Source organism: Doryrhamphus excisus, linkage group LG13 (genome assembly GCF_037039965.1).
Source record: "Doryrhamphus excisus strain RoL-2023G ecotype Guam linkage group LG13, RoL_Dexc_Guam_v1.1, whole genome shotgun sequence".
Classification (NCBI taxonomy): Eukaryota; Metazoa; Chordata; class Actinopteri; order Syngnathiformes; family Syngnathidae; genus Doryrhamphus; species Doryrhamphus excisus.
The window spans coordinates 2,509,779-2,534,611 of NC_136369.1; the positions used below are offsets into that span (position 1 = coordinate 2,509,779).

General features: G+C 38.6%; 1 protein-coding gene across 2 annotated transcripts in view; it reads left to right on the forward strand.

The window, feature by feature from the left end:
- Nucleotides 1-24,833, forward strand: part of acsf3 (acyl-CoA synthetase family member 3) — a 46,284-nt gene that overhangs the window by 15,740 nt on the left and 5,711 nt on the right. For both annotated transcript variants that reach the window (XM_058088763.2, XM_078795577.1), the window contains exons 5-7: nucleotides 816-961; nucleotides 8,624-8,721; nucleotides 9,651-9,777. In XM_058088763.2, the coding sequence (XP_057944746.2) occupies nucleotides 816-961; nucleotides 8,624-8,721; nucleotides 9,651-9,777 (371 nt within the window). The remainder of the gene's footprint in view (nucleotides 1-815; nucleotides 962-8,623; nucleotides 8,722-9,650; nucleotides 9,778-24,833) is intronic.

The following is a 24,833-nucleotide window of genomic DNA, read 5'->3' on the forward strand; positions in this document are numbered from 1 at the left end:
GATTGATCAGATATTACAGGATTGTAGGGGTGCCATTAAACGGTTTGCAAAATGAGACATCAGATTACAATTGAGTGCATCACATAATCAGTACACAGTTCCATATATATATTTTATTATATTATATATATACAGTAAAGTCTCGTTATATCGATATTCTCGGGAGTCGGAAAAAATACCGATATAACCGGACTATCCATATATCCGATCCTGCGCCGAACCGCATTAAAAGTGGGCGGATCTTTGATATGGCATGTAATTTTCTCCTTGAGTTCATGGATTGCGTATCTAGCATGCTTTTGTACTACAATACATTTTGTACTACAGTAAATAAAAATAAACTTACGCTGTAGTGATTACCGGTTACCGGGACATAATTCACCCCGGAACTATCGATAGGGAAGGTGTTGCCACCCGGAGGGGTAGGCGCGAGGATCGGGTGTTTTCCGCTGTGTGTGCTGCACTCTGGTGGTGGAAGTGTGAAAAATAAAGTTGACTGGAAGCAGCCGTTCGCCGTGTTCTTTTTTGGTATTGAAATCCTTAAGCAAAGATTGATTTAAGCTGCTTTTGTATCGATATAAGCAGACCAAATTGGCTGGCGGGAGATGAAAAGGGCATCGTAGTAACCGGATTATCATAATAACCGGGTATCGTACTAACAGAGCTAATTATATCATAAAAGACTAGAAATTTGCCGGGAAATGAAAATAGTATCGTAATAAGTAGTAATTCGTTTTAACCGATATCGATATAACGAGACTTTACTGTATATATACGTACATTTTACCTTCTTAATCATTGCCTTCCCCTTTCAGACTCATGGTTTCTGGTTCTGCTGCTCTGCCGCTGCCCACATTGCAGCAGTGGGAAGACATCACGGGACACACACTGCTGGAACGTTACGGCATGACTGAGATCGGCATGGCACTGTCAAACCCTCTGCAGGGCCAACGTATCCCAGGTATTCAAGTTGGTTCCTCATACATATTTAATTTCCATTCAGGGGCAGAACAAACGCATTAACTGTAAAAAAAATAAAAAAATAATGGAAAGTGGATGTATTCCAAAATCTGCCAGCTATAAGAGCAACTCAAAGTATCAAAGTATACAAAGTATCATACCTTTGGTCTAGGGCTGATACTGACACTTGGGGGCATGATACCTGGCCTAATACCAGACAAACCATGTGATGATCTTATTATCACATACTATTTAATCATGAGCTTATTATTATTATGTCTTTTGTGACACAAGTTGTTGTTACCTTCATGTCACCAGCCACCAGCATGTTGAGCAGGAAGTGCGCTGCATGTTAAGATCGAAAGCATTGTTGTTTTTTTGACCGAAAGATTACCTGCACAACAGGCAGAAACCCCAATTCTGGCCTCCCTACATTGGTTGCCAGTTCGTTTTAGCATTGATTTTAAGATTTTATTGTTTGTTTTTAAGGCGTTGAATGGGCTGGCCCCCAAATACATCTGGGACCTCATCCAAGTTTACTCTCCAGCGCGGTCACTGAGGTCCGAGGGCCAGCTCCAACTTGTGGTGCCTAAGACGAGACTTAAGACCAGGGGGGACCGAGTCTTTTCTGTGGTTGGCCCCAAACTATGGAACTCTCTCCCCTCCCAAGTAAAAAAAGGCCCCCAAAATGTTAAGTCTCGTCTTAAAACCCACTTTTATTCTTTGGCTTTTAACTCGGAGTGAGTCGTATGGTCCTGTGTCTTTTAGTTCTTCGTTTTTATTGTAATTGGTTTAATTTTTTATACTTTTATTGCTTTGTTTCTTGTTTTTAATATTTTAATATCTATTTTACTATTTTATTTCTTAAATGATCTTTTAGTTTTGGATTATTAGTTTTTATTTTTACTAGTTTGTGCAACACTTTGGAAATTCTGTTTATAAAATGTGCTATATAAATAAAGTGGATTGGATTGGATTGAAATGGCGGCACGCGCAGACCTCACAGCTAGGAGACCAGGGTTCAATTCCACTCTCGGGCATCTCTGTGTGGAGTTTGCATGTTCTCCCTGTGCATGCGTGGGTTTTCTCCGGGTACTCCGGTTTCCTCCCACATTCCAAAAACATGCTAGGTTAATTGGCGACTCCAAATTGTGCATAGGTATGAATGTGAGTGTGAATGGTTGTTTGTCTATATGTGCCCTGTGATTGGCTGGCCACCAGTCCAGGGTCCAGTATATATAGAAATAAACATTTATTCATTTCTACCGCTTTTTCCTCACAAGGGTACTGGAGCCTATCCCAGCTGTCTTTGGGCGAAAGGCCAAAGAATCTGTCCATGGTGTCCTAACTCTAAAAGGACCATTACCTCCTTGTTAATAGTATCTGAAATACATTCATTCATTCTTTTTCTACCGCTATTCCTCATGAGGGTCGCGGGGGTGCTGGAGCCTATCCCAGCTGTCTTCGGGCGAGAGGTGGGGTACACCCTGGACTGGTCACCAGCCAATCACAGGGCACATATAGACAAACAACCTATAGTCTATATGTGCCCTGTGATTGGCTGGCGACCAGTCCAGGGTGTACCCCGCCTCTCGCCCAGCACCCCCCTGCGACCCTCGTGAGGAAAAAGCGGTAGAAAATGAATGAATGAATGAATGGATTGAAATTTCATGCATTTCAAACGTCTGATTAACATTTTCATCCAGCCTCGTCTTGTCACGAAAACTTACTCATGACTCGTTTGAATTGTTTTCGTCATGAATATAAAAAGCTTCCTCAAGGAATTAATTTAGCTTTCATCATAGCTGAGGGAAACAACAATGCATAGGTGTCAAATAAATAATGACTTAAAACTCAGTGTTATTTTCTTCATAAAAGAGGATAAAATTAGTCTTGACTATATTTATGGCAACTGATGTTTCTGAGCATTCCCTCAGCTTCACGTGTTGTGTTTTGATCCACAGTCAGGTAAGTCCCATGATCCCAATCCTATACCTCCCTCACTCATGCAGTGTTGAATCGAGGTCAGATCAGAGGTGGATGCTTCCAACATCTCTCTTCTCTTGTCACCATGCACTTTTCTTATCCTCGTCTCCTTTTTCATGTCGTTGTTCCCCTTGGACGCCTCTCTGCCTCTTACGGGTAAACCTAATTATCATGCAAGTGCATCCTCATGTTTTGTGTCTTACAAGGGGGTGTTGTTTTTGTTTGTTGGTCATGTGATGTTTGGCATCAACTGAACAGGCTGCGTTTGATTCCTCTCAGGTGGTTATTAGGAGGAGTTTCTATTGACGCACAAACATATTTATGAGAGAAAGTGTGCACAGGTGTAAGTGTTTGCAGGCCTGGGTTAGTGCGTGATGGAGTGGCTGTGTTACTGTCTTGTCTTAAAGTAGGTTAAAATGGATCAATAGCAGCCAGAAAGAAATGGGGGGGTTCACACGCTGCGATTCTTTTGCAGACAATGTATTTTTCTAATAAATGGTCGGTGCTCATACACTCTATTGACAGATTTATTTATTATTTAAACATTCCCTTTGTATGTGGGGCATCTTTCAGTTTGGCCTACTTTTGCTATGTGTCTTACAGTTTTAGAGCATTGTAGATAAACAGCAGCGTGTCTTTCTAGGTCATACTGCCCTTGTAGATATGTAAATATGTGAGACGATTACATCATCTTCACACTTTGCATTTTCGTGAAAATATTTCTACACCGACAAACGTTCATCTTGTTGTCACGTACAATGACATTTATTTGTGTCAAGGAGAAATGTGGTTTCTGTAGCCTCCTTTGTTGCTTGTGTTGTACTTTGTGTGGCTCTTATTAAATATAATAAAAGCTGTTTTTCGGCCTTACGCTTCTGCTTCCGGGGGCCCAGACGTACAGTACACAGTATGTAAGAGTTGTTTTCTTGATGGATGGATAAGATTGTTGCTTCACAAATTGGTACATTCCATTCTACTCTTCTTGTACGGGTCCGGGTCGCGGGGGTCGCAGTCTCAGCAGGGAATCCCAGACTTCACAGTCCCCAACCAACTCCAAGGCGTTCCCAGGGTAGCTGTGAGACATAATCTTTCCAGCGGGTCCTAGGTCTGCCCCGGCCTTCTTGTGACTGGGCATGCCCAGAACACATAGACTATCACCATCTATCAACACTTTAACAGAGCATTATGAGGTAGCTTGGAAAATGAAGTAATAAAATAACTTATGTGTAAATATTAATAAAAATAGGCTGCACGGTGTAGAGTGGTTGGTGCGCAGGCCACACAACTAGGAGACCTGAGATCGATTCCACAGTTTGCATGTTCTCCTCGTGCATGCGTGGGTTTTCTCCGGGTGTTCCGGTTTCCTCCCACATTCCAAAAACATGCTAGGTTAATTGGTGACTCCAAATTGTCCATTGGCATGAATGTGAGTGTGAATGGTTGTTTGTCTATATGTGCCCTGTGATTGGGTGTACGCCGCCTCTCGCCCGAAGACAGCTGGGATAGGCTCCAGCACCCCCGCGCCCCTCATGAGGAAAAAGCGGTAGAAAATGAATGAATGAATGTACTAAAAACAAACTGCACCACAAATTAAAATATCCAGCAGGCATGTAAAATGTCTCTCAGTATCTTCTTTTAAAGCGCTAGCATAGCTTTCTCGGTGAAATAGTGGCGAGAGGGCATGTCATATCGGGGTTCTAAGTGCTCCATAAACAGAAGAAATTCCAGGTTTTCTCCAAAGGTGAAAGGCAGGTCATTCATTGAGGTCATCATTTGTGCTGCTCTGCACCTTAGCGTTGTTGCGTGGCATTTTTTTTCTCTCCTCTTCAATACAGTAAAGTCTCGTTATATCGATATTCTCGGGAGTCGGAAAAAATACTGATATAACCGGACTATCCATATATCCGATCCTGCAAGCCCACAATGAACAAAATCAATAAGCAGTTTGAGAAATAACTCTTTAGTCAAGGCCTGGTCGGTTCTTTATCAATAGAGCAGCGGTCTGTGAAATAGTGTATGAAATACCAGCAGAAGACCTCCCCACTCCACTACTGTCTCTGTTATACAGTAAAGTCTCGTTATATCGATATTGGTTAAAACGAATTACTACTTATTACGATACTATTTTCATTTCCCGGCAAATTTCTAGTCTTTTATGATATAATTAGCTCCGTTAGTACGATACCCGGTTATTATGATAATCCGGTTACTAGGATGCCCTTTTCATCTCCCGCCAGCCAATTTGGTCTGCTTATATCGATACAAAAGCAGCTTAAATCAATCTTTGCTTAAGGATTTCAATACCAAAAAAGAACACGGCGAACGGCTGCTTCCAGTCAACTTTATTTTTCACACTTCCACCACCAGAGTGCAGCACACACAGCGGAAAACACCCGTCCCTCGCGCCTACCCCTCCGGGTGGCAACACCTTCCCTATCGATAGTTCCAGGGTGAATTATGTCCCGGTAACCGGTAATCACTACAGCGTAAGTTTATTTTTATTTACTGTAGTACAAAATGTATTGTAGTACAAAAGCATGCTAGATACGCAATCCATGAACTCAAGGAGAAAATTACATGCCATATCAAAGATCCGCCCACTTTTAATGCAGTTCGGCGCAGGATTCGGATATATGGATAGTCCGGTTATATCGGTATTTTTTCCGACTCCCGAGAATATCGATATAACGAGACTTTACTGTAATCACTGAAGCAGACTTCCACACAAATGACACCAGTTGCTGTGTAGGAATATTCACATTATTAACTTCAACATGAGTTCAGCTCAACAGTTACTTCATTTTTGACACCCTGTTATTTTTTTTTTTCAAATCCTGTCAGCTTAATTTAACCATTTAAACAAAACTGTGCTGCACTAAAAGGCTTTGTCAAGCACTCGGCAGTAGCGAGACAGGGGCTGAAGGACCCGAGCAAAAACGAGAGATAGCAGTACTAGGGATGCTTTTAAGTGGTTGTATAAAGGAAGTACTAAAGGCATCATCTGGCAGAGTGTCTTTCTGGGTTTTGGTAAGAGGTTGTCAAAGCTGCAGGTAAACGCTTCACGATTAAGGCTTGAGGTTGAGTCTGTCTTAAAATCTAGAGTCAGTGTTACAGCAAGTTACTTTATTGTGGTCCAGAGAGATGGATCAGCACTTTTGGGTCGTTGTATTTTCCAGGCTCAGCAAACCATTTTGTAACCAGTTATGCTTTGTGGATGCAGGTTGTGACAAAGTGAATGAGTTCGAACTCATCACTTGTCCCTTGTCTCGTTGTATTCAGGATGTCATTGTTTGTTGAGTTGAGTTATGTCACTGTGTGCAATAGTGCTGTGTTAATCCAGGCTAAATTGGGATTCGAACAGGTGTACAGAGTTCGTCTTACCTGGGGATACTTACCAGGGGAGTCACCTGCAGGAATGTTTGGGGAGGAGCCGCCATGAGTGTCTGGGTTTTATAGGTTTGGTGATGTCATTAGTGACATCATCAGACCATACCATGTACTGGGGATGTGGGGAGGGGGTTGTAAGGCTGGATGGGTATTTAGACATAGATAGACATAGACTTTCTTTGTTGTCATTGCACAATAAAACTGCAGTGAAATTGCCAACGAAATGTCGTTGCCTGGCTCCTGTGTAATAATAAATAATAAATAATAAATAATAAATAATAAATAATAAATAATAAATAATAAATAATAAATAATAAATAATAAATAATAAATAATAAATAATAAATAATAGACAGCTGGGATAGACTCCAGCATCTCCCGCGACCCTTGTGAGGATAAGCGGTAGAAAATGAATAAATAATAAATAATAAATAATAAATAATAAATAATAAATAATAAATAATAAATAATAAATAATAAATAATAAATAATAAATAATAAATAATAAATAATAAATAATAAATAATAAATAATAAATAATAAATAATAAATAATAGACAGCTGGGATAGACTCCAGCATCTCCCGCGACCCTCGTGAGGATAAGCGGTAGAAAATGAATAAATAATAAATAATAAATAATAAATAATAAATAATAAATAATAAATAATAAATAATAAATAATAAATAATAAATAATAAATAATAAATAATAAATAATAAATAATAAATAATAGACAGCTGGGATAAACTCCAGCATCTCCCGCGACCCTCGTGAGGATAAGCGGTAGAAAATGAATAAATAATAAATAATAAATAATAAATAATAAATAATAAATAATAAATAATAAATAATAAATAATAAATAATAAATAATAAATAATAAATAATAAATAATAAATAATAAATAATAAATAATAAATAATAAACAGCTGGGATAGACTCCAACACCTCCCGTGAACCTCGTGAGGATAAGCGGTAGAAAATGAATAAATAATAAATAATAAATAATAAATAATAAATAATAAATAATAAATAATAAATAATAAATAATAAATAATAAATAATAAATAATAAATAATAAATAATAGACAGCTGGGATAGACTCCAGCATCTCCCGCGACCCTCGTGAGGATAAGTGGTAGAAAAATAAAAAATAATAAATAATAAATAATAAATAATAAATAATAAATAATAAATAATAAATAATAAATAATAAATAATAAATAATAGACAGCTGGGATAGACTCCAACACCTCCCGTGAACCTCGTGAGGATAAGCGGTAGAAAATGAATAAATAATAAATAATAAATAATAAATAATAAATAATAAATAATAAATAATAAATAATAAATAATGTGGAGAACATATAGATTAAATATGAACAATGTACAGCGTAAACAGTAATTTGTACAAATAATTTAAATAATTTAGAATAAATAACAATTTAAGTTTTGCGTGTGCATGTGGGCAGGTAGAGGGGCTTATTTGGCATTGAGCAGTCTGATGGCCAGGGGGAAGTAGCTGTCTCTAAACCTGGTTGTTCTACAGCGGATGCTGCAGAGCCTTCTCCCAACAGTCCATGCTGGGGGGGTGTGTGGGGTCAGAGTAGATCCGACGGGCTCTTGATACGCAGCGGCTTTTTCATCTTGGGTTCGGGTAGGGAAATATGTGTATGGGTTCATGTTTGATGGAGATTAGTAGTAGCAGTGGGGTCGCATCAGATGATGGTGTTGAAATCCAGTTTTAAGAGTTTCATGATTAGATGCGTTTTGTAGACTCACCTACGGATGAAAGTGGGACATTCTGGGCAGATATGGAGCCCTATAAGGGGAGCAGCGATGTGAGCGAATACCTTTTTTTCTTCTTGATGTTTTGGGAAGTCAAGTCATTCTTTTTTTTTTTCCAATTTATTTATTTTTTTATTTTTAGTGTTTTCCATAAGTTTCTCTGCCAAGCTAGGCGAACTCCTTCTATGAGACAAGCGCTATATGAGGATAACACTGATGTTTATTGTATGTATGTTTATGTATGTTTATTGTATGCCACAAGGATACTTACCGTAGCATTTATGACATATGATCTACCATGGCGGCCTCAAACGTTTGTCGAATGCTTAACACAGGTCACTTTTGCATTTGGAACACACATTACTGGCAATAATAAACACATTTTTTTCAAATGTATAGCATTTTTTAACTTTGAAATGCATGAGAAAACATGGATGATTGACAATGATTGTATTTTTATTTTCTGTGTGTGTGTGTGTGTGTGTGCGCACCTTTGTGACAGGAGCTGTAGGGTTGCCGCTGCCTGGTGTGGAAGTGCGGATTGTCATGAATAACACAAGCTACACTACAATTGTAGAGGGAAACCACAGAGAGACTCAGGTAGTTACATGTTTGTTTGTTTACATGTTTACATGTTTTAAACCTTATAATACACATATATTAATAATAATAATAATAATAATACAGTAATGTGAAAAAGTATTTGTTTGTTTGTCACAAATATGTCTTAGACCAGGGGTCTCAAACATGCGGCCCGCGGGCCAAATGTGGCCCGCATGACACTAATTTGCGGCCCCCGCCTTGATATGAAAGTTTAATGTTAGTTTGATATGGATGCTGTATGGTATCATGTACCCAGAAAAAAATATTACGTTTGATTAATGTTCATGTTAAAGGTTAAATAACTGTTAATAGTTATCCTCCCTATCTGTGTGGAAGTGGTAAGTTTTTGGCTATTTAAGTTGAAAGGAAATAACTTGAAGGCTACCGTTTAGGTCGCTAGCTCTCTAGTTTGCGAGTTAGCATGTGTCTCAAGACCCTGCAGTTGCGCAATATGTTGTAAATAAAAAGAGTATAAATGTGACTATAGTCGTGTTTTGTCATGTCTACAGGGTCTAATAAAGTTGAATATGGGTAAATAATTTTTCAAACTGGTCCATGTAGGTTTGGATTTTTTCCCTCCTGAATTATAAAAGGTTTCATTTAAAAACTCATTTTTGTGTTGTCATTGATTAATAATTTGTTTGATGTTCTGAAACATTTAAGTGTAACAAACATGCAAAAAAAAAAAAAATCAAAAAGACAAACACTTTTTCACACCTCTGATCAATCTTATGCACATAATAATAATTAAAATCATGTTTTGTTTAGATTGATATTCATTTAACAATATGTTTATTATTGTGGTTGTCAATATCAGTGACTATTGCTTCCTATATTAACTGTGTGTGTGTGTGTGCTCCAGCAGTCGCTTAGTTGTCAAAAAACGGTGAATGTCTTCCCCTCCCTTTTCCATCTCAATGTCAAAGGTACGGCCAGGTCTAGAGGGGAAGGAAGGGGAGCTCCAGGTCCGAGGTCCATCTGTCTTTAAGGAGTACTGGAACAAACCTCAAGAGACTGAAGAATCTTTTACTGATGACGGCTGGTTCAAAACAGGTACCAAGTATTTTTATTTCTGTCTATGTCCATGTTTTAAATGTATGAGTATGTACTATGTATTAATGGATGACTTTCCATACACACATTCCCTTGAAGGGAGGGAATTCTTGCCTTGGAATTAGTTTTAATGTCAGAAGGATTTGAGAGGGAGAAAAAATATTTCTCATTTTGCAGTAGAATCATTTTAAAGACTTAAAAATGCAGGAATGTGTGTGTTTATGTGTCTCATTTGGGGTAATGTTATGAAATGGGATTTTACCGCTTTTCTCCTAAGTCAGGGGTCTCAAACTCAATTTACTTGGGGGGCACTGGAGCTCAGGTCTGGGTGAGACTGGGCCGCATCAGGTTATCAAAAAAAAAAAAAAAAAAAAAACACATTTATTCAAAACAAAAAAATAAAAAAAACTTCACTTTGGTTCCAATTTTCTACAATAAAAGTTCTGATAAAACATCCCACTGTTCTCAAATATCTTAATTTTTATTTTTCTACACAAAATAAGATGAAAAATAAATAAACAAATCAAGAATAAAGAATATCAATCAATCAGTAATAAATAAATAAATATAATAATAATAATAATAAAACAGCAAATAATTAAAAATTAAGAAACCACATATAGTTGGTGGGTAGACAAATTATTTTTTTTCAGATTAAAATGAACAAAGCATTATTAGAACCCTGTAGACATGACAAAACACGACTATAGTCACATTTATACTCTTTATTTACAACATATTGCGCAACTGCAGGGTCTTGAGACACATGCTAACTCGCAAACTACAGAGCTAGCGACCTAAACGGTAGCCTTCAAGTTATTTCCTTTAAACTTAAATAGCCAAAAACTTACCACTTCCACACGGATAGGGAGGATAACTATTAACAGTTATTTAACCTTTAACATGAACATTAATCAAACGTAATAATTTTTTCTGGGTACATGATACCATACAGCATCCATATCAAACTTTCATATCAAGGCGGGGGCCTCAAACTGGTGTCCTGCGGGCCACATTTGGGCCACTTCTGTGTCACACACACATCGGTGTGTGTGTGTACTATGGGAAGCTGTCATCACACTCTGCTTGCAGCCTTGCGATTCTTCTAACCCTTAAAGTCACGTTTTTCTGCAAAGGCATCAGAAGACAGGCGTGAGTTTGGTGTGACTGGGAGGGAGGGGGGATGCAGCAGGGAGGACAAGAAGCAATCTTCGGATTGTCATGTAGATGACAGGAAATACGGAGCCAGAAGCAAAGAACTGGAAGATGAGCTCGGAGTTGTAGCTGATGGAACAGGTTGGAAAGGTTCAGCAAGGACAAGGTGAGGAAGAGGAGTGGATGGTTGGAGCTGGAAAGCGGCGATGAAGATTTGATGGAGAGCAAAGCTGGGAGAGCAGAGCAGAGTGTGTTTAATTGGCTTTGCAGCCTGGAAGGACAGAGATCCAGAGCACAGCACGCTACTGTCACACTCCATTACAGCCACTGGCCACATAATGAGAGCCCGAGCAATCAGCTCCCCACAGATTGGTCAGTACCTCAAGCCATGCATACACACACAATGTGCCAGGTGAACTCAAACACAAAGTACCTCAAAAAAGTTTTACAACTGTTGAATGTCATAGAATTGGCTTTATTTTCCTAGACCAAGTTGCAGACGTGGCATACCTGCCGCACCCATGCCCGCCTACGAGGTGTGGCCAGTGCACTTTGCCGCAGTCCAGCACAGTGTGGCGCACCCACGCCTCCATCCCTCCCACCGGAGCAAGTGGCAAAAAGGGTGGGGAGAAGGCGTGAGAGGGTTTAACACAGCCGAGTGTAATCTTAACTAGGGGTTGACCGATATGGTTTTTTTGGGGGCCGATACCGATACCGATATTTTCCCATCACCCTTAGCCGATGGCCGATTTTGCTTGTGCCGATATTTGTGGCCGATACTGCTTTTGATCCCTCAATTTACATGAAAAAAATGACAATGATAAAATATTTATTGAAATGTAAACACTGAACATAGTAGGATTTAGCTTTCTTAAACACACATTTAAACGGCATTATCAACTTTAAAAGGAATAAATATTCAACCATGTGCAAAAAATTTCTGTCGTAGTTTAAATTTATCTAGCATTGATGTGATAATATATATCGGCCGGCCGATCTTAACCAATCAAATGAACGCCTGTCTTTGCCTTTAAATGCGCAGGGCCCACTGGACTGCTCAACAGAAGCCACAATGCTTGTCACCATGTGAACCACCTCACGGAACACATGTAATCTATTCCTGTGCCAGTAATAGGAGTACAAAATGAAGTGACAATTACATTAAACACGCCAGCAGGCTAATGCGGCCATCATATTTGTGATCCACCTGCATTCCTGCTCTGTCATCGCCAATTATGAGAACCTTTGATGGTATATTCTTTCCCACTATCTCCTTCTTATCCTCCTTATTTTAAGGTACTTCATCTTTTCGAAATACTTTTTTAATGTTGGGGTGAAAAGAGAAATAGCTTTCTTTTTCGCATTCTGTCTACCATGCATTCTCCATTCTTTAATTTTCGTTCTCATTTCAACTCGTTCCATAGGAAGAAGGTGTGCATGGGTAACCTACACAGTATACATCTGTCTGATGCAATTGATTTATTCTTAATTGATTCTTGGTTTGATTTACTCATGTCTAATAGATACTTTTTTATAAGTAACTACGAGTTCATTATTTTAAGTAGGTTACACAAATCTGCAAAAAGTTCATATTAATCAAAAATTACAAGTTAAATAAACGCCTGTCTTTGCCTTTAAATGCGCAGGGCCCACTGGACTGCTCAACAGAAGCCACAATGCTTGTCACCATGTGAACCACCACACGGAACACATGTAATCTATTCCTGTGTCAGTAATAGGAGTACAAAATGAAGTGACAATTACATTAAACATGGCAGCAGGCTAAGCCACAAGCACAAGATTAGACACATGCAATCCACAAAATGATGTGTAAATGTTATAATAATGTTATAATAATAAATTGACAATAAAAATATAAATACTGCGAATTTCAGAAAACAACAGATGGAATGATACAGTACTATACAAGAAGCAATGAAGTCTGTAAAATTAAATAATTTTTTTTAAAAATCCAGAAATTGTTACAACTATAATGATGAAAATGGTAATATTAATGATGATTATAATAATGGTGATAATAATAACAATAATAATGATAAAGATTATAACAATAATGATTATAATGATAATTAAGATATGCCTTTATTCGTCCCTCAGTGGGGAAATTTGTAAATAATGATAATGATAAGAATAATGATAATAACAATAATAATATTACAATGATAATAATAACAGGAGAAAACATGAACATGATTATATCTTGCAAAAAGGAGTAGGCATTTATAAGCTTGTGCTTCAGCCTACTCCTTTTGGGCTTGTTATCAGATAGTTGAATACAAATGTAAATAATAAAAGTTATATTTTGATTGATGTAAGAAATGCACTGTTATGATTCATATATTTGCCCAAATAAAATAAAATAAAAAAATTAGTTAAAAGTACTCAAAATGGAACAACATGTTAAATCAGGGGTCTCAAACTCGCGGCCCGCGGGCCAAATGCGGCCCGCGAGATGCTACTTTGAGGCCCCCACCTTGATACCAAAGTTTAAAGTTGAAATGACAGCTTAAAGCTGTGTGCACACCGGACACAATTAACATGATTTTGCCCCGCCCATACTGTTACCCAACCCTGTTACCCCGCCCTGTTTTGCTTTGGATTAGCAATGAAGCTAAAGGCTTATGACGCTGGGTACAAATAAATGCAGGAAATGATTTGGAATAAAAGGGAAAATACACGTCAAGATAAAGCATCTCATCAAACATGTTGTTAAAGTTACGACGCTGCTCCCAGATGGAACTGAGTACGATGCTAACTTGCTAATTTGGTCAAATGATTAAGTTTCATTAATGTTCATGTTAAAGGTTAAATAACTGTTATTACTGTACATTTGAATATGAAAAAAATAATTTCTCTACCAACTGTATGTGGTTTCTTACTTGCTGTTTTATTATTATTTTACTTATTATTATTATTATTATTGATTTATTGTCTTTATTCTTAATTTGTTAAAAAAATAAAAATTAAGATATTTGAGAACAGTGGAATGTTTTATCAGATATTTTGGTGTGGAAAACCAGAACCAAAAGTACTGAAAAAGTGTAGGGTATAGCAGAAGCAAAAGCATTGAAGATAGTTTTTTTATTGATTTTTTTTCCACTTTTTAATAAATGCGTTGTTTTTTTTTAAACCTGATGCGGTAGCGCCCAGGTAAATTGAGTTTGAGACCCCTGTGTTAAATGAACTTAACGTAGTTAAGTCATTAGAACTTTTTTTTAAGAACTTTGAGTATGCATAACTTAATTTATTTAAGTACTTTGAACATTCCGGTATACTAATAAAAGTCATGAAGACCCACAAACAAGCAGCAGCTGAAGGTAGACAAGGAAACATAATTTAGTTGATACACTTGACAAGTCCAACAGCACAAATGTAAAATAAAATATTTCTGACTCCTATTTTCCGAGCCACACAAATGTGTTTTATGTTAGATAAACCAGCGGAATGGTTCAAATCAAACCAAAAAAATAAAAAATGTTGATTTTTGTGTCACACCCAGTAAGCAATATGAAGTCTTAGTGGAAAGGCGGCTCATAGAAAACACTGACAGGCAAAGAAAAAGAGCAGAAATGGTCAAAGAAAGAAACATGGAATTTAAGAAGAAAAGAGTGTGAGAATTTAAATCAATAACTCCTCAGACGGCTGGAGGTGTCTTCACTAGTGTGAGTGGGCCTGTGGAGCTTGACTGGCAGCTCTATAGGGAAGCTGTCGCCTTCCCATGAGTGCTCGTTCTTTCCACTCAACCTCACAAACATCTCTAAGCGCATTGATTTTTTTTTTTTCTTGCTTTTTTTTTTAACACCCCTTTTTGTGCTCTTTGCTCGAGTCTGTCCATTTATCCAGAGCTACGCTGAGCCCCTAATGACAGCTCATCTGTTGTTGTCGCATATACACAGACTCAAGCACTGCCTCCAGAATAAGGTGCTAATGGAGCCATAAATACACTCCTGATCAAAATTTTACGACAGGTTGAAAAATTGCTCGAGTTCGAAGTCGAGCTTCAAAATGCAAAAAGAAGACACGAGAATGAAAAAAAAACTGAAATAGGCTGTTCAGCTGATCAAACCTTTAAGACTATAGCTCAAAAATATCCAACCCTCTTTAAAAGAGACGTTAAAAAAAAAAAAATTATCAGAGAATAAAACTTCCTTCCATCTTTAAGTGTCCCATATCTTTTGCTTGAGTCGATTTTGTGATTTTGAAAGACTTTTGATGTGCGTCAAACACGCGGCCTGCGGGCCAAATGTGGCCCGCAGGACACTAGTTTGAGGCCCCCGCCTTGATATGAAAGTTTAATGTTAGTGCGGCCCGCGCAAGTTTGATATGGATGCTGTATGGTATCATGTACCCAGAAAAAATTATTACGTTTGATTAATGTTCATGTTAAAGGTTAAATAACTGTTAATAGTTATCCTCCCTATCCGTGTGGAAGTGGTAAGTTTTTGGCTATTTAAGTTTAAAGGAAATAACTTGAAGGCTACCGTTTAGGTCGCTAGCTCTCTAGTTTGCGAGTTAGCATGTGTCTCAAGACGCTGCAGTTGCGCAATATGTTGTAAATAAAAAGAGTATAAATGTGACTATAGTCGTGTTTTGTCATGTCTACAGGGCTCTAATAATGCTTTGTTCATTTTAATCTGAAAAAAATAATTTGTCTACCCACCAACTATATGTGGTTTCTTAAGTTTTAATTATTTGCCTTTTTATTATTATTATTATATAATAAAAAGTAAGATATTTGAGAACCGTGGAATGTTTTATCAGAGCTTTTATTGTAGAAAATCAGAACCAAATGCGGCCCAGCCTCGCCCAGATGCTAGCTCCAGTGGCCCCCAGGTAAATTCAGTTTGAGACCCCTGGTTATTTAATAGTTTTTGATATTTGCATACCTGGATTTTTGTGAGGGCGGCACGGTGGTCTAGTGGTTAGCACGCAGACCTCACAGCTAGAAGACCAGAGTTCAATTCCACCCTCGGGCATCTCTGTGTGGAGTTTGCATGTTCTCCCCGTGCATGCGTGGGTTTTCTCCGGGTACTCCGGTTTCCTCCCACATTCCAAAAACATGCTAGGTTAATTGGTGACTCCAAATTGTCCATAGGTATGAATGTGAGTGTGAATGGTTGTTTGTCTATATGTGCCCTGTGATTGGCTGGCGACCAGTCCAGGGTTTCTCTCACCCGAAGAAGATACCTGGATTTTTATTCAGGATATTTTCATTCATTTTTGGGGAGCAGCCAAACATTAATGGCATCATAAAAATACCCATTATGAGCAAAACATGCGTGTGGATGCAGAATCAGAAGCTATAAACCAAGTTCCATTTGGATGTGGACCAAATTGTTCTGCATGTGGCAGCAATTTAAATATAACATGGAAAATCCCATTTAACATGCTGAGGCCCTTTTAGCTGTGAAATTTGATCAGATCAGGTTGTAAGTTGTTGTGCTCTGGGATCTTATTACATTTTGTACACTTGGATTCTCAAGGAAGATAGATTGATGTTCTTATACTATATGTTTAAGCCTTGGTGGAGGTCCCTGCTTCTTAAGTTGTCTTGTTTTAAATAAAACTGTTTAGTAAAACTAACTGTATTTTAATGTAATGTATTGTAAAACATTTTTACACTGCAGATATGAATAATTATCCTTTTAACCTTCCTCTTGTGTTAGCTTTCTGGTATCATCTCTTATGTTAACGGGTCGGTTATTAAATCAGCTATAAAATACACAAAAAACAATAAGTTACCATCAAATTTGCTTCTCATGTCTTGGTTACTTTCTTAGGCTTCATTATTCATGAAAATATTGATTTTAATACTTTTAGTGTGGGCATGTAGGCCTTTTTTTGTCACTAAAACCGTCAATTTTAATTTCCAAAAATGGTAAAATGAACCTCAAAAGAATCATATTAATAAATTGAAGGTTCTTTTGTTACGTGGCTATTACTGAGGCTCAAAATATTGCTTTATAGCAGGGGTCTCAAACACGCGTGCCGCGGGCCAAATGTGGCCCGCAGGACACTAGTTTGAGGCCCCCGCCTTGATATGAAAGTTTAATGTTAGTGCGGCCCGCGCAAGTTTGATATGGATGCTGTATGGTATCATGTACCCAGAAAAAATTATTACGTTTGATTAATGTTCATGTTAAAGGTTAAATAACTGTTAATAGTTATCCTCCCTATTTGTGTGGAAGTGGTAAGTTTTTGGCTATTTAAGTTTAAAGGAAATAACTTGAAGGCTACCGTTTAGGTCGCTAGCTGTCTAGTTTGAGTTAGCATGTGTCTCAAGACCCTGCAGTTGCGCAATATGTTGTAAATAAAAAGAGTATAAATGTGACTATAGTCGTGTTTTGTCATGTCTACAGGGCTCTAATAATGCTTTAATGCTCTCGCCTGAAGACAGCTGGGATAGGCATCCATTTACGTATTACATCAACCCACAACAAGAGCCCAAAGAAAAGTGTTTAAACCCGTCTAAATCAGCGTCGTCGGTATTGTATTCAGGCGTCATCATCATGTAGCCCTCGTTCAGATTCGCGTGTTTGTGTGTAGAAGTGAGGCATATAAATGGCAGTTAAGTAGTTAGCTCCAGAAGCCTCTCAGATCTGAGACAGACATCAATCCTCAAGTTCAGCCTGTTATCGGCTCGCGGAGAGGCAGGGAGCGAGCCATCTCATCAGTAGCATTACCATAAAGCAATTCAAGCTCCTTTAATTGCATTATATTAAACAAATTAGATCACTCATCCAAGTGCAAAGTGCTATTTTGTGTGATATTAATTACCAAAAAGGGAGCTGTGACAAAAGTTAAGGATGATAAATAATGTCAGAGCTGAGATTTCAGCGTTTTGGCTGTCTGTTATTTATCCTCATTAACTCCTCCATCTTGGCTTAGGGCTTTAATGTAGCGCATTAATATTCATGTATGCTAAGTGTTTACAGTCCCCCTGAAAAGAGGGACTGCTCACGTTGATACCACTCGTCTATAAGATGATAAGACTCTCCTCTTGGCAGTAATGGAGGGCGCTGAGCTTGAACCTGGTTCAGCTGAACCTGGCAAGCATAACACAACATGCATGCTGTTGGGTAGTTCATTTAACATGCAGTATTTCTGTTGTTATCGTTTAGTAGTAATGTGTAAAAGGTACTAAAGCAGTGATTTTCAACCTTTTTTTGAGCCACGGCATGTTTTTTTCTACCAAAAAAAACCAAAAATGTTCCAAAATGTCACCACGACCTGACACGTGCATCAATAAGTCTATCGGAGGAACAAGGTAGGTGTTGCCACACGGACCAATATTACATTGCTCTGCCAGTCTTTACACCACAGACACTCCACAGTAGCCACGTTTTTACATCACCACTTTTTCTCTTTCCGAATGACCTTTCGGGAAACAATGGTATCCATAGAAAGGAATATTCCAATCTCTTGTCTACATGCGCCGTGAAAATCAACCAGAATAGTCAATAGGGCATGCCCAGTAAAACGTAAACATCAACATCACGTGATACGACTTCCCCAAGTTTTTCTTTCACTTGTTGGAATAACTCCGTATTGCCAGTTTTTCATCTGTCCAGTCTTGGAATTTAGTTTGAATCAAAAACAAACTTTGCTTAGTCCAGTGCCGATTGCTGGCCTCCATTTTTAAAAGTGAAGAACATCTGGATCTGCGTGTTACGTCATATCTGAGCATGCGCTGAAAGAACGCACCCGGGATAAATTTAAACAGGAAAAGATCAAATTCAATCTTGCTAATATTTTATAATTAAACTCAGGACCTGTTTTATATAGATATACATATATTTTCTTTTTTAATAAAACTGCACTTGTATAGAAGAAGTATAGAAGGGTTTAGATCAGGGGTCTCAAACTCAATCTACTTGGGGGCCACTGGAGCTAGGGTCTGGGTGAGACTGGGCCACATCAGGTTTTCAAAAAAAAAACGAATTTATTAAAAACAGAAAAATATACAAACTTTTTCAGTGCTTTGGTTCCGATTTTCTACAATAAAAGCTCTGATAAAACATTCCACTGTTCTGAAATATCTTAATTTTTAATTTTCTGCACAAAATAAGATGAAAAATAAATAAACAAATCAAGAATAAATAAAATCAATCAGTAATAAATAAATAATAATAATAATAATAAAACAGCAAATAATAAAAACTTAAGAAACCACATATAGTTGGTGGGTAGACAAATTATTTTTTTCAGATTAAAATGAACAAAGCATTATTAGAGCCCTGTAGACATGACAAAACACGACTATAGTCACATTTATACTCTTTTTATTTACAACATATTGCGCAACTGCAGGGTCTTGAGACACATGCTAACTCGCAAACTAGAGAGCTAGCGACCTAAACGGTAGCCTTCGAGTTATTTCCTTTCAACTTAAATAGCCAAAAACTTACCACTTCCACACGGATAGGGAGGATAACTATTAACAGTTATTTAACCTTTAACATGAACATTAATTAAACGTAATAATTTTTTCTGAGTACATGATACCATACAGCATCCATATCAAACTTGCGCACTAACATTAAACTTTCATATCAAGGCGGGGGCCTCAAACTAGTGTCGAAAGCTGCTTGCCAACCGCCAATAAACAACAGAAGAAGAAAAACACCACGAAGAAGAACGCAGTCTGACAACTTTCCGTTTGAGCGGGTACAAGATACCTCAATCGGATTGGTTAAAGGAATATTCCATCCCTGTTCAATTCTTTCCGTTTGAGCAAATAAACCAAATGAGAAAACCCACGCATGCACGGGTAGAACATGCAAACTCCACACAGAGAGTGGAATTGAACCCTGGTCTCCTAGCTGTAACCACTCGACCGCCGTGCCGCCCCCCCAAACAATTTCAACTTGACAAAAAAAAAAACATCAGCCAAGCATAAAGATTAGAGTTGTCACATAATTTGAAATATTTATCAGATTAATCAGTTTTTTTTATTAATCATGATTAATTACCACTTGCAATTGTCTAAAATATATTATTAAAATATAATTATGTAATAATATTTAACAAATATAAATGATAGACAGGATTATGTGTACGGGGTGACTTTGAACTTTACATTCTGACATGGTATTTTTTATTTTTTTCTTATTGTATTCAGCTAAAACCGTAAAAAATCTCACATTTTGGAGACGCATACCATTTTTAAAACTACTGTATGCGATGTCATAACTAATCCCTCTCCTTGTCAAGTTTGGTTAATTAAGTTGTTTTTTTTTGTTGTTTTTTTTTTTCCAGCAGAGCCAACTTCCATTTACTTGAAACTTTCTCTTGTCCTCCATTTTCAGTTAAAGTCTTGATCTGTTTTTATTTCTTTTTTTTTTTTTTTTTTTTTTTTTTCCACGTTGTTTGCCTTCACTTTCTTTAATGCCTCCAAACGAGATGAAAGCCCAGTGCAATTAGGCTTCTTATCGTTTTAATTAAGAAAGCCATTCGGCCATATCTGCCTCTGACGCCACAACGCATAATGGTGGAGAGTCTCTGATGCCTGAAGTAGTGTTTGTGTGTGTGTGTGTGTACTGTATGAGTACATACTGTGTGTGTTTGTGTAGTCCAGTAACACAGTTACCCACATCTCTCTTTTGCTCTTGTCCCCCCCCCCCCCCCTCATCCCAACCTTTATCAGTGTTCTCCAATCACAATTCCCACTTGTGCCACTCTCTGAACATGCTGTTCTAGCTCTTGTTATTTGCCCACCCCCCCCTCCCCTCAAAGAGACAAGGTCAGAGAGTCCTGGTACAGTACTTCAAACTCAAAAACAAGTATTTTCGCCCTTTTCCCCACAAGCATTTTTTCCCTTTTTCTCTGAAAAAGTCGCAGTACTTGGATGACGTTAACATCATTTGTATCTGCATCAGCGTCGAAATAAACAGCCCTGCAAACATCGACTATATCTGCCCCTTCCGAGGGGAAAAAAAAAGTATTTTTTAAAGAGCCCAGTTACTGACATTCACGCAAATCCCTCCTCGCCCCCCCCCCCCCCCCCCAATCTTCCCTCTCCTCCACGGTTACCCTGGAGTATCAGTGCTGAGCAGTGGTCTGTGAAGAAATTCCCGATATCTAAATTTACACTCTGTATCAATCTTGTTTAATAGACTGGAAAGCTTATAGCCGCCATGGCGAGCCAGCCGGAGAGAGCAGCGGTGATAAATTGTCGGTGTGGAGGCGACAGCCGCCCGTGATGTATAATGAAATATTTATGATTTATCCCAGCTAATAAACTGAAATGAAGTGCGTGATGTATGGCAGCAGATGGGCCCTCTATTGATGCTGAGGCATCGAGGCAAGTGGAAGGAGGAGACGCTAAGATAAGGCGGAGAGAAGGAAACAGATGATGTGATGCGAGATGCCTCAGAGAGGTCCAAGGAAAGGATGAATGATGGAGTGGGGACAAATGGAGACGAGTGTGGATTTGTTTGACACAGGAGTGTTTTGGAAAAGAGGGAAAATACGCGCTCAACAGCAATTAGGCACACTTGAGACGTTTAATCAGCTTTAATACCAAAGGTGGAATAACATTTTTAGCTTTGCAAAGTTAATAATGATCCCTTTTATTTGTATGTTGTTGTGGTCCCAGTTATGATATTCTAAATCTCATGAACGAGATTTCCACTGGAACTTTTGAGTTTCCCTTCTCGGCAGAGGCCTCATCATCGAGAGCAGGGGTCTCAAACACACGGCCCGCGGGCCAAATGTGGCCCGCAGGACACTAGTTTGAGGCCCCCGCCTTGATATGAAAGTTTAATGTTAGTACGGCCCGCGCAAGTTTGATATGGATGCTGTATGGTATCATGTACCCAGAAAAAATTATTACGTTTGATTAATGTTCATGTTAAAGGTTAAATAACTGTTAATAGTTATCCTCCCTATCCGTGTGGAAGTGGTAAGTTTTTGGCGATTTAAGTTTAAAGGAAATAACTTGAAGGCTACCGTTTAGGTCGCTAGCTCTGTAGTTTGCGAGTTAGCATGTGTCTCAAGACCCTGCAGTTGCGCAATATGTTGTAAATAAAAAGAGTATAAATGTGACTATAGTCGTGTTTTGTCATGTCTACAGGGCTCTAATAATGATTTGTTCATTTTAATCTGAAAAAAATAATTTGTCTACCCACCAACTATATGTGGTTTCTTAAGTTTTTATTATTATTATTATATTTATTTATTTATTACTGATTGATTGGTTTTCTTTAGTCTTGATTTGTTTATTTATTTTTCATCTTATTTTGTGTAGAAAAATAAAAATTAAGATATTTGAGAACAGTGGAATGTTTTATCAGAACTTTTATTGTAGAAAATTGTAACCAAAGGGAAGTTTTTTAAATTTTTTTGTTTTTAATAAATCCGTTTTTTGGGGGTTTTTTTCTGGAAAACCTGATGCGGCCCAGTCTTGCCCAGACCCTAGCTCCAGTTTGAGATCCCTGATCTAGACCATGCCTCAAGTAGATTCTAGAATCAGGTGGAAAAAACTCATTCATTCATTTTCTACCGCTTTTCTTCACGAGGGTCACATGGGTGCTGGAGCCTATCCCAGCTGTCTTCGGGCATGAGGCGGGGTACACCCTGGACTGTTCGCCAGCCAATCCCAGGGCACATATAGACAAACAACCATTCACACTCACATTCATACCTATGGACAATTTGGAGTCGCCAATTAACCTAGCATGTTTTTGGAATGTGGGAGGAAACCGGAGTACCTGGAGAAAACCCACGCATGCATGGGGAGAACATGCAAACTCCACACAGAGATGGCCGAGGGTGGACTTGAACGCTGGTCTCCTAGCTGTGATGTCTGCGCGCTAACCACAAAAGTAAAAATAAAAATAAAAAAAACCCTTAAACTGTATTATGGAAAGCAGGAAGTGAACAAATGTAACAGTTACTGATTGTAAAAGTACCAGATGGAGGGGTAGGATTTAATAAGCTTTGCTTCTTCCTACTCCTTTTGGACATGTGGAACTGTGAACTGATTATGTGATGCATTCAATTGTAATCTGATGCATGTTCAAATGAAATAAAACCATTACCATTACCATTACCGTTACCATTACCATTACCATTACCATTACCATTACACATACTATCAAATCAGCTCTTAATAAAGAATCTGATTGGCTGAGGGAGAACCATTGTGTTTTTTGGGCTCTCATTTTGCTGCATTTACAAGTGCGAATTTATGTTGAACATGAAAATAAAGTTTTCTCCTGCATTCGACACTCCAACTCAGCTGGGATAGGCTCCAGCATAGTGAGGTTAAGCGGCATACAAAATGGATGCATGGATTTCTGCCACCCCCTCACCGTTAGCCGTGTTTTGCCAACCCAGAGCCAGCAATGTTATGAATCCTGGTGTATTTTGCCGACCTCTGAGTCCTGCTCTGTCGTGGCACATGCGCCCCCCCCCCCCCCCCCCAAGACATCCACCCCTCTCAGTCCCAGCTGTTCATGCACCACCTGTAATAATCCAAAAGAACGTCTTCCAGTCCTGACCCATTTCTTCTGCTTGTGGCCCCAAACCCAGATGAGCCCATCGTCACACAAAGTGTATGCTTTGTACCCACACCTGCCCCCTGTGTGTATGTGTGTATGTGTATGTGTGTATGTGTATGTGTGTATGTGTGTATGTGTAAAGACGTACAAAAGGTAAACATCAAGTCTTCTCCATCACTGTCATAATTTTCACAAGTGCACAACACAACTTGTTAAGTACATATCAGAAGGCTGCTGACGACACCCAACCATGTCAGTCTTGCCTGCTAACATACACTTTGTGTCAACGCAGACCAGACCTCACAGCTAGGAGACCAGGGTTCAATTCCACTATCGGCCATCTCTGTGTGGAGTTTGCATGTTCTCCCCGTGCATGCGTGGCTTTTCTCCGGGTACTCCGGTTTCCTCCCACATTCCAAAAACATGCTGGCGACCAGTCCAGGGTTTACCCCGCCTCTCGCCTAAAGACAGATGGGATAGGCTCCAGCACCCCCTGCGACCCTTGTGAGGAAAAGCGGTAGAAAATGAATGAATGAGTTTTTTCCACCTGATTCTAGTATCTACTTGCCATGGTAAAAACTGTGAGGCATGCTCTAGATCAGGGGTCTCAAACACGCGGCCCGCGGGCCAAATGTGGCCCGCAGGACACTAGTTTGAGGCCCCCGCCTTGATATGAAAGTTTAATGTTAGTGCGCAAGTTTGATATGGATGCTGTATGGTATCATGTACCCAGAAAAAATTATTACATTTGATTCATGTTCATGTTAAAGGTTAAATAACTGTTAATAGTTATCCTCCCTATTAGTGTGGAAGTGGTAAGTTTTTGGCTATTTAAGTTTAAAGGAAATAACTTGAAGGCTACCGTTTAGGTCGCTAGCTGTCTAGTTTGCGAGTTAGCATGTGTCTCAAGACCCTGCAGTTGCGCAATATGTTGTAAATAAAAAGAGTATAAATGTGACTATAGTCGTGTTTTGTCATGTCTACAGGGCTCTAATAATGCTTTGTTCATTTTAATCGGTTTCCTCCCACATTCCAAAAACATGCTAGGTTAATTGGCGACTCCAAATCCATGTCCATAGGTATGAATGTGAGTGTGAATGGTTGTTTGACTATATGTGCGCTGTGATTGGCTGGCCACCAGTTCGAAGACAGCTGGGATAGGCTCCAGCACCCTCCGCGAGGAAAAGCGGTAGAAAATGAATGAATGAATGAACATGTATTTCCACACTAACTCTTGGAGCATTTTTAAAATGTGCTTTACAGAAAAAAAAATCTGTACTGTCATGTTCACGATTGTTTAAAAATCCCGATTTAATATCCATGTCACCATTTTCACACAGTTACAGGCTCTCTAAGTCGTATAATTTAAAGTCCTGT